This window comes from Trematomus bernacchii, unplaced genomic scaffold, assembly GCF_902827165.1.
Source record: "Trematomus bernacchii unplaced genomic scaffold, fTreBer1.1, whole genome shotgun sequence".
Lineage (NCBI taxonomy): Eukaryota > Metazoa > Chordata > Actinopteri > Perciformes > Nototheniidae > Trematomus > Trematomus bernacchii.
The window spans coordinates 6,688,075-6,698,244 of NW_022988043.1; the positions used below are offsets into that span (position 1 = coordinate 6,688,075).

At 38.2% G+C, this 10,170-nt stretch overlaps 1 protein-coding gene across 2 annotated transcripts in view; it reads left to right on the forward strand.

Annotated features, from left to right (window-relative positions):
- Positions 1–9,539, forward strand: part of frmd3 (FERM domain containing 3) — a 53,521-nt gene extending 43,982 nt beyond the window's left edge. Inside the window, exons 14-15 of one of the 2 annotated variants that reach the window (XM_034117494.1) lie at positions 3,749–3,971; positions 4,531–9,539. In XM_034117494.1, coding sequence (XP_033973385.1) covers positions 3,749–3,971; positions 4,531–5,011 — 704 coding nt within the window. In that variant the 3' untranslated portion in view covers positions 5,012–9,539. The remainder of the gene's footprint in view (positions 1–3,748; positions 3,972–4,530) is intronic. The other variant, XM_034117495.1, reaches the window with a different exon arrangement.
- Positions 9,540–10,170: the final 631 nt, after the last annotated feature.

A 10,170-nucleotide genomic window follows, 5' to 3' on the forward strand; every position in this document is an offset into this window, starting at 1 on the left:
TGCGTGTGTGTGTGTGTGTGTGTGTGTGTGTGTGTGTGTGTGTGTGTGTGTGTGTGTGTGTGAAGTAACCACATATAGTCCTCTTAGTGTTAAAAGTCAGCAAACACACCTGTCATCAAACAACAGACCTAAGGGTTGAGGGAGTTTGGAATATTTGCATGGTAGATTTGTGAATGAAAGGTTTGAATGGGACACCACAGAGAGAGCTTCTACAAAATTATTTCTGTAAAAAACAACTAGACATTTTGGGTAGTTTCACAAAGGCAAACGGAATGGCACATTTAAGATTAAAGCCTTATCAAGAATGTTAGCGTTTCATTATGGCTTTCTGTCAGTAGCATTACGGAAAAACTACTGGCCTGATTATCATGAAACAAAGTGGACAGGTCCAACAGGGGCCAACAAACCCTTTAAAATGTTACTGGGTATAAGCCTAATTGTCCACTTAATGAACCTTTGCAGAGAAGAGTGTTTTGATGACTGAATACTGACTTTTTCGATGCAATTTTTATTTAATAGTGATCATTTCATATAAAGAAGATTGGTAACTAGACTATTTTTAAGGAATATGTTGACATAAAGATAAGGACAACAGGGTGCCCCTTCACTTACTGGCCTCATTGTGAAGGCGTATCTCCATCCTGCTGAAGTGTCCTTGACCCGAAACTGAATCTTCATCATGGTTTAGCAGTGATGCTTTACAGTGGATCCTGTTTCACCTGAAACTGTACACAGAGGACATAAGAGGTTATTCCCTCTTAGTAAGAGGCGTCAGCGTTAAATCAAATATTTAGGCTCTCCTGAGTATCAGTGGTCTTGTGTGTTGCTTCAGTTGCATGAGTTGAGGAATCAAACTGACAAAGAGAAGAGCTGAGCAAACAAACAACACAGAGTAAAGGATGCCGCTATTCTTGCACCCATGCACAATTGCACAGATAAATATACTTTGGAGGTGTTTGGGTGTGGATGATGAGGTTGCATGACCGAGATGAATAGGTCTGTCAACACTTCTACTCTGTGTGTACGCTGGCCACACAGGAATCTAGCGCCTTGTGGTGTGAATCACCTCTTCTGAGGAGAGGCCTGTATATGAGCTAACAGGACAGAAAGCAGACACTATTAGAAATGTGAAACAGAAGCAGCAGAGTTACTTTGTTGTTGTGTGTTCCTTCGAACAACACAGTTTATTCTTGTGAGCTCAGGTTTACATAGGGATGTATATACAAACGTAAATAATCTTCTGAGCGTCAAAATTAATTATTTTTAACTAAATTCAATAACGTGTTTTAAGAGCACGAAGCACGGCAGTTTGGGAACTTCATCTTACCATGGTTTTCTAAATGAACGCCCTCTTTTAAATAAATGTCTCTAAAATGTTGTTGAAATATCTGCTGTGTATGAAACCTACATTCTTCAGGACTTTTTCTGTGCTGCTGTTTTTAATTAATTATGAATTAATTATAACATGTCTGAGCTAGCAGAAACCCCTAGATGTTTTTCACATGTCTAGTGTGGTATTAGTTTAAGGCCACAACAAACCTAAATATGAAATAAACAATATAAGATTGTTTAAAAAGAAAAGCCCTTGGCTAGACATAGGAAGTGAGACACATAAACTGTACAGAAAGTTAGTTACAATTCTGTATTTTGTGTTATCATAGTAGGTCCAAAGGGCAATGGGATTTTGAATAGGGTTTTCTTACCCCTGGAGGTGAACCTTAACAGTTTCCTCTTTGTTCTCTCAGTTTTTTATTCCATCAAGCTTTAAACGCTTCTTCATGAGGGTCGCAGGGTGCTTCAGAGGCGGGGTGCTCCCTGTACGGGTCAATCACAGGGCTGACACAGACACACACTCACATTCACACCACAGGCAACTTAAAGCCCCTAATTATTCTAACCTGCCCACCTGAAAGGGCTGCCCTTGTTTCCGCCCACAGTCACCGTCCAAAGACATGCATGTTAGGTAAACAACTCCAAATTGCCCGTAGGTTTGAACATTTGATTGACTGGCAGCCTGCCGCTCACGCAGTGTCATGTGATCGGCTCTCAGCACACACCTCACGCACAGGCAGCAGATGATGGAGGGATCAGGATTATTTTCATCTGTGTTTTGAGGTTTCAGCTTTTTGTTTCAGTTGGCAAAAAGGAGTTGTGTATCTAATGAATTCTTATAATTGTATTCTGTTTTAGTTATTGCTTTTTAATTAATAATTAAAATGACAATGTATTTGAACAGCAACAAGCAATGTTCAATTACTACTACCAGCTTCCTCACTTCTGTGTTGAGTTGCTCCTCTTATTTCAGGTCTGAGTCCATGCACTTGTTGCATTTTTTGCTGACTCTGTTTCCATGGTAGCTGTCACCCCTCGCTCATCTAGTTTTTCGCTCACTCCATCTCTGTCTTTCTTTGATTTCTCTTAACTCATTGTTGAATCAGTTGGCATGGTAACTGATTAGTCCGCTTGTCCTTGACGCTCAAACAAACGTGGCATGAGTCTGAGATGTTTCAATAGTGTGTGTGTGTGTGTGTGTGTGTGTGTGTGTGTGTGTGTGTGTGTGTGTGTGTGTGTGTGTGTGTGTGTGTGTGTGTGTGTGTGTGTGTGTGTGTGTGTGTGTGTGTGTGTGTGTGTGTGTGTGTGTGTGTGTGTGTGTGTGTGTGTGTGCACAAAACAGATAAAGCAGTATAATGGAGTCAATTCACAGCCTGAGCTGAATTACTCACACTCACAGTGAATGTCCTCTGCCAAATGTGATGACTTAAAGCTGCGGCACTCTCTCGGAGCCAAGCAGATGAGTACAGTTATATAAATAACCAAGTTGCTGTGAACCTACAGTATTATTTCCTCTCACATTTGCGGGATTTCATCAAGGTTGAGTGTTAATAGATTTTTCATTTAACATGTCAGTATTAAGGTTGATATATGTGGGTTCTCTATCATAACAAATACAGGACTGCCATCCTGTGGCTACTGTGTACAACTGCAGCTTAAAAATGTACTTCTGAAAGTGGCTCCTTGTCCCAGTTACATACAAAATAACTGCTTTGTGTTTGTGACACATTCATGAACGTGATGTGCCAAAAACTACTCATACTTGGAAAAAGTGATTAAGGTAGAGATGCTGTCAACAGCTCCAATACAAATACATATAGATATTACTTGAGAACATATTTGTTTGATATTGATATATTTAGGATTGGAAATAAACAATCATATAACATTAAAAATATTAAACCGTCACACGTCTTATTTTTTTTCTAAACTAGATCCTACAAAGCTTGAGCTAAGGATCTAGTTTAGAAAAAAAATAAGACGTGTGACGGTTTAATATTTTCTCCATGCTGTTAACAGACACAAGAAAGCAAACTATCAACAACAGTTGTAGTTTATGCTTTATATTATTGGAATAGTTTAAAGTATGGAAAATGGAAGAGGGACAACGTAGAAAAAGTATTACTAATAGCGTATAACAATTTTAATATTAACTGTTCTTGCTAGAAACAATAATTAATATATATAAAATATAAATGTATATAAAAGATAAAATAAGACTTAAATATATATAAATAAATATGTATATAAAAACATTAGCAGTTGTATGAATGTTCTTCAGTCTGACTCGTGTGATGAATGTAATTTCATGTTGCTTTCTCATGGGAAACTTGTTGGGAGACTACATTCGCAAGTTATCTCCAAACTGATTTTTGTATAAATGTAATGTAAGACCTGTTTGTTTTTCCCTCCTCAGCTGTTGTTGCTGTGAAGGACTCTGTCCTGTTGTCTCCTCTCGAACCCTCACCTGCTCCGCCAGACGCAGAGCAGCAAAGTACTGAGAGAAGAAATTACCTGCAGCCTCCCCGTGTTTCCATGGAAACCTCAAATCACCGACCTCACACGCCCAAAGCTGAAGATGAAGTGGAGGAAGACGATGACGCCAGCGGACCACTGACCATTTCTGAGCTTGCCTACAGGTCTATAGAATTTTTGTAACAGAGCTATAATGAAATACGAGTCTTCTCTTTCAGCTCATTGTTTTTAACTGCCTCCATAACCATCGTTTTTGGCTAAAGCAGGAAGCTGTTTCCAATGAAATAGTTAGATGGAAGAGTTAATACAAATACCCCCTTTTAATAGATAAACAGTGAGTCACACTAGATATGTTGCATTTCAGGTACATGCTGTGTACAACATATAAACACCACAGCTATGAACAGATTGCATTCCTCAAGTTTGAATTTGAAACAAAGCACAAAAGTGGTTGGCATCTCTTTATATATCCCGGATGTTTGGCCTGACTTGCCTCGCAATGTGTTTTGATTCTGGCATTTCTGTAGCAACATGTACAGTACAGTATATGTGTGCTTGTCTCGCTTACGATTTAAAACCTACCTTTGATATTGCAACAACAAAAAAAGGCCTGCTCCAAAATCACAATTTTTTTAACTTCCCTTATTCTTCTTGTTTGGCCCTGGTTCAATCCTACTTACAATAACATTGTTTTTTCTTCAAATATCTCCCCTCCCCATGCAGCCCTTGTGCCAGCATGTTGCCCACCCCAGTGGAGGACAGTCAGGGAGGGGTGGACCTGCTCTTCTCCTCCCCGGTGCAGAGCCCCGCCCGGATGCTGAGGGAGCTCCATGCAGACCCCGACATCCAGGCCCAGCTGGAGGCCGACAGGGAGCGGGACCGGGCCTATGAGCGCACCCGTCTGGCTACCAGGAGTCGGATGGGGGGGGTCCTGACCAGCAGCCTGCGCCTACTGTCGTCCAATGAGAGAGTCAATGCTTGCATGCTGAGCGTGGCCCGCTTTGTTGCCGTTGTCATGGGCGTGCTGCTTGTCACTGTGCCCACTCTGCTGCTGCTGCTGGAGTCTGACATTGACGTGTCGTTCCTCCATGAGATCCGCCAGACGCCGGAGTTTGAGCAGTTTCACTACGAGTACTACTGCCCGCTCCGGCGCTGGATCCTGTGCAGGATCAGCATGGCCATGGAGAACCTGTGGTCAGACTGAGGAGCTAGAGGAGTCACTGCAGGGGGAAACACATGTGGCCAAATGTCTGTCTTAACATGTCATTTAATCTTAAATTCAGTTACAACAACTGAACCAGTCTGCCAAATGGATGAAATTATTTCACTTGTTTCAGACCTATTTTTTGAGCAGGTGCAATGGATCTTTGATGAGGGCTGTAGGTTGTCTTGTAAAAAAGGCCTGATAAAGATGTACTGTCATGCCTTTTATAATACATTGTTTCCAAATTGAATAATACAGAAACAAGTAGATTTGTTTCACCCCTTTGGCAGCATAATTAAGTTTATTGAACAAAAAAGAGTAATAGAGAACTAACATTTTAATCTTGGGATCCAATCACTTGTTAAGACACTTTTGGCAGTGATAAACAGAAAAGAAAGGACAAGAAATGCTGCAAGTTTTCAAAGACAAACGTGCAAAAGGGAGACTTTTATGAAAATGAAAATAAGGGAAGTCATGGACAGATAAACTCATAAAAAGATGCAGAGAAGCATGCAGGACACAAATGGTTGGTACTGTTTTTAAAGGTCTGTTCACTCCTGATGCTGACTAGCTGATGCAATGACTCTGGTAAATATGACAAACCATTCTGATTGGTTCTCGCCCTCGGAATGGAGCACCTGATTGGTCACCGAGCCTGTCAGTCATGACGGAGTGGACGGGGGAGAGAAATTGTTGATTTGTCACTGAACGCAACAAAAGCCACAGTCAGAGGTACATTATATATATATTTAAAAACAAAAGAGTAATATTCAGAATATAAAACCAATCTTAAATAAGTTGTTTTTAACATTTTGTACATTTTTATGTGATCCAGATCTTTCAGGAATTTTTCAGTCAGAGGATCTACTTTGAGTTTATTTTGAAATTAAGACTTTACAAAAGAGTAAAAAAACAAACACATTTATAAAAGTTTATCGGGGTGATGGGCGTTGAGAAATTTAAGATATTTTTTAAGAGTACTGTCAGCATTTGTTGCCTCCGTAGCTCCCTGGAGTTTTCCTACAGAGGCTATAGCACAAATCTTTTACACAGATCACAGATTAAAACTGTTTCAGATTACGTGATGTCATTTTGGAAGTGGGAGGGCAACAGAGGAGAGAAACTTTCTGTTCGTCATGATAAAACTTGTGTTTTGTTGAACTTTTAAATGTCTTCTGAACTACATGTTAAGTCAGTAGTAGTGCATCCCTCAGTGTGTTTTAAGTCAGTTTGAACATAAAAGTATTTAAAAAATGCTAAAGAAGGACAAGGTGACCTGTAGGCTTGTGATGAAAAGTTATGTGTGAGTAAAGGTGGGTCTAATCGAGATTTGGGGTCATTTGTTCAGTCCATGGGAGGCTACTGTTAGGACAGCTCTGTGATCGTCTCAGATTCAAAGTGATGATGGTACACTTAAGATTCCCAGAGGAAAATGTTTGTGTATTCCAAATATACTGCTCATATGTGACACATGATTGGAAAACTGATGGTGTTAATCTGGTGCCGGACTACAGTGGCAGGTATTTCATTTTAGTATTTTAATCACTAAATCAAATTAGAGATGATTTGTAGCCATTATTAAAGAAGATCTGAGAGAACATCATGCTGAGCATAATTTAAATGACCGCAACTGTTTATACCCTTAAACAGAATACATACATTTCTATCATTTTGGTGTAAGTCACTAACAAGTTATCTGGAGTTTTAGATGGGGAGGATGTTTGAACAAGATGTTTGAAGAATAAGATTCTGGTTTTGAAGACATAGATGTGTTCACACACAAGGGTGTTTCTGTGTGAAGGAATTTGGAGCAGCGCCATCAAAGATACTGAAAAGGTTTTATTTTAAAATCTCTAAAAGTAGAAACTTCAATTTTGGGAACTAAAGGCTGTACTAGTGGTTTTGTTTCAATCCGACAGTGCCTGTCAGTAACAGTGTCCTGGCTCTGCATGGAGAAGAAACAGAGAGTTACAGCGATGAGAGTTACTTCAGATCAAATGAAAACAGATGCAAAAAAAAGAAAAAATAAGTTCTGTTTGAAATGTAGTTCGATTTGAATTACATTTCTCAGGAAAGGGCATTAGCAGTTTATGTTCAAAATAACAATTATATGTCTAAAAAAAGAAAGGAAAAACACATCTAATCACAGCATATAGTTTATGCCTAGCATTCATACAGTACATGTCTTGCATTATGCTATTTTGAATATATAAACACTATGTCTTTTTACCAAGTCTGTAGCTAGACATAAATACAGCTGCAGATTGTCTGTGTTATTGTAGCAACACTACACTCCATGTCATATGCATCCAAACATATTACCTAAAAAGTATTTACTGTTGAGAGCCAGTGCAGTTTGACCATCATAGCTGAAGCTCTGTACTGCTTTATCTATTCATTTAAGCTGATCAAAACAGGAGTAGCAACATGAGTCTTGATCTCTTTCTCAACACTGTTTGAGGCTCTTAAAAAGCTGAACTCATACTTTTATTTTCAGAATATCTCCACAATCTCAACTGCTACAGAGGCCTCTGCAGTGCACATCACCATCAAAACCCTCTCATTTGAACCCAAACAATATCTCTGCCTCATATGATCAGCTGTGTTGTTGTGTAGCTGTGTGAACCTTATGCATCAACAAGCTTTATGCATATAGATAATATGCAGTAACAACAGAAACAAGCTAACTTGGGACAAAGTATTTATTTTCCTATTGCAGCATATTCACGGAGTATCACTACTGAAACCAAGCAAAGGGCCAAACCACTATCAAGACTCTGAGTTTCACTGTAGTGGGTGAAGCTGATCTGAATGCACTGCTAAATAATACCACCATCCCATGATAACTAACAAAGTGGGATAGCATTGTGAACTATCATCCCGTCTTCATATTTAACTGTTGCTCATCCGCTATGCACATGCACCAAAATGCTTCAGATATTCCCAGTAGATTTGAAATAGAAGTTCTTCTGTATAGGCTTCATGTACACAGCTGTATAAAAATGGCGTTCTGGCTTTGGTCCTTTATTTCTGTGCTTCATCATCACACAGCTAACCCAGGGTATCTCACTCTGACCTCTCAATGCAAACGGCATGCCTTCATCTGTAAATACTGTGTTTATAGTTGTGGCAAAAAAAATCCTCTCTTTCTTCCCTCTGCGTGTCTTGTCCATATCAAGCGATCTAGATTTAGGCTTGGCTGTCTTGACCATCGTAGACAAATGCATGTTCTCTCTGTTTTACTGAGAGGAGGTCATTTTAAAATGTTGTGACCTCATTTAAAAAAAAGAAAACACGTCATGCAGTGTGGGTTTTCTTCATTTTAACAATTGAATTGACAAGACTGAATACATGTGGTTGCTTATTCTGTTAGCTTCCTCTCAGTTAATCAACCCAAAAAAATGTGTCTCAGCACAAAAATGCTGTTTGCTTGGAAAACATTTTTTACCATCTCTTAAAGAGCAGATCTCAAATATTTGACTAGTTCGTTAATTGTGCTTTTGCTGTGTGCGTAAATCCTTTTAGTCAGAAGCTAAATGCTAACACCTGCACCTCATTGCTAACGGAGCATGCTATTATCTGAATCAATTGAATTCATTTTAAATCATTACTTGTAAAGATGTTCACTTTCAACCTAAACTCATTGCAAACAACAAAAGGTCTTTCTGTGATAAAACAGATCTTTGGCCCCACATGACACCGTAGCATTTGATTAGTTTGTAGCTCATGTTTTCAGTTTAGCCTTTATGAGTTTAAAGGGGAATTTTACTCCTTTGAGATTCAGCTCTTGTTTTGAGCTACTTGAGTTTCTGTGTTTTACAGCATATTATAGACGGACCGAGCGTACAACTTCTGTTGCCTGTGCTTACATAAAACTGTGATTAAAACATCACTAAGTTCACACACCAGTTGATGTCATATCTGAGGTATAAGTACTGAGTTCCTGACATGAGTCAAGTATTTACAAACCTTAAATGTAATAACCTGCCTTTAATTATCAGTGGAAATTAAACTAAATGCTTTACAGACTACACTCAGAATTCAACGCTATTTGAACCCAATACACACATTCTGCTTTTGATGAATTTATTTAAGATTTTAAATATTTGAACTCAGGTCTACTATATGCAAAACTATTGGACATCACATGGTATAAGATAAAAATAAGCTGTTGTTTATTATGTTATTTCAGTGTTGTGTGGGCATGTACAGTAGCAGATTCTCTTGCACGGTCACTTTGTTGTTTTTGGACGTTAGTCAAATGATTTTTTGTTCTAACGGTCAGTCAGATAATTTATTTTTATTTATTTTTGTCATTAAGTCTCTAAAAGAAACTCTGGGAGATTTAATTTAAGAAGAATAAGAAAAAAAATCCCTAAGTAATGACTCCCTCTCTTCTGGGACAACCAAGCCTTATGAACTTTGTGTAGTGAACATTTTGAATGTTTGTATGTTATAAAAGAAAACATGAATTGTTTTATATGTTAATACTGCCACAATAAAGCTCCCTAATGAATATATATTGAAATAAGGCGCCTAATGTGTGGATCATTTTACACGACCGTTAGCTTGATGAAAAAACTTAACATTTTGGAATATCTTACTGTTTTACTTCTCCATTAAATGTAAGTTCATGAAATGTAACTAGCAAATTCACTAACAAGTCATATGAACGGCTACATTTAATCACAGATTTGCTTCTGTTTCATTCAAGGGATCTTTGTTTGAAATTCTTTTCACACTTAATCGGATACAGCAGCAAGTCATAAGATAAAGGGGATTTTTAGTAGAGCTAGAGAACGAGTTCTGTGTGTGTACTTGTACTAATCATTTTTCTTAGTAAAACTGTGCTCATTATGCTTATCTTAAGGTTAAGACTTTCTGTTTTTGGAGCATGTTACAAAAAGAGTTAAGTTTTATATTAAAGAGTTTGTCACAAGTGTCAAAGATAAAAGATGGATGGAGGAGTCAGAAAGGTCTTATGAAAGTATTTTTAAATAACATCTAATAATTTATTTCAATTTCGAGCCTTAAAATCATAACTCTTAACGCCTAACAGAATATTAATACTTAACTCTTTGTTTACCCTTACAGGTGCAGGGAATTGTAAACACACTGAAAAATACAGCGTAATAAATCTTAATTCTTGCCCTTTTCGT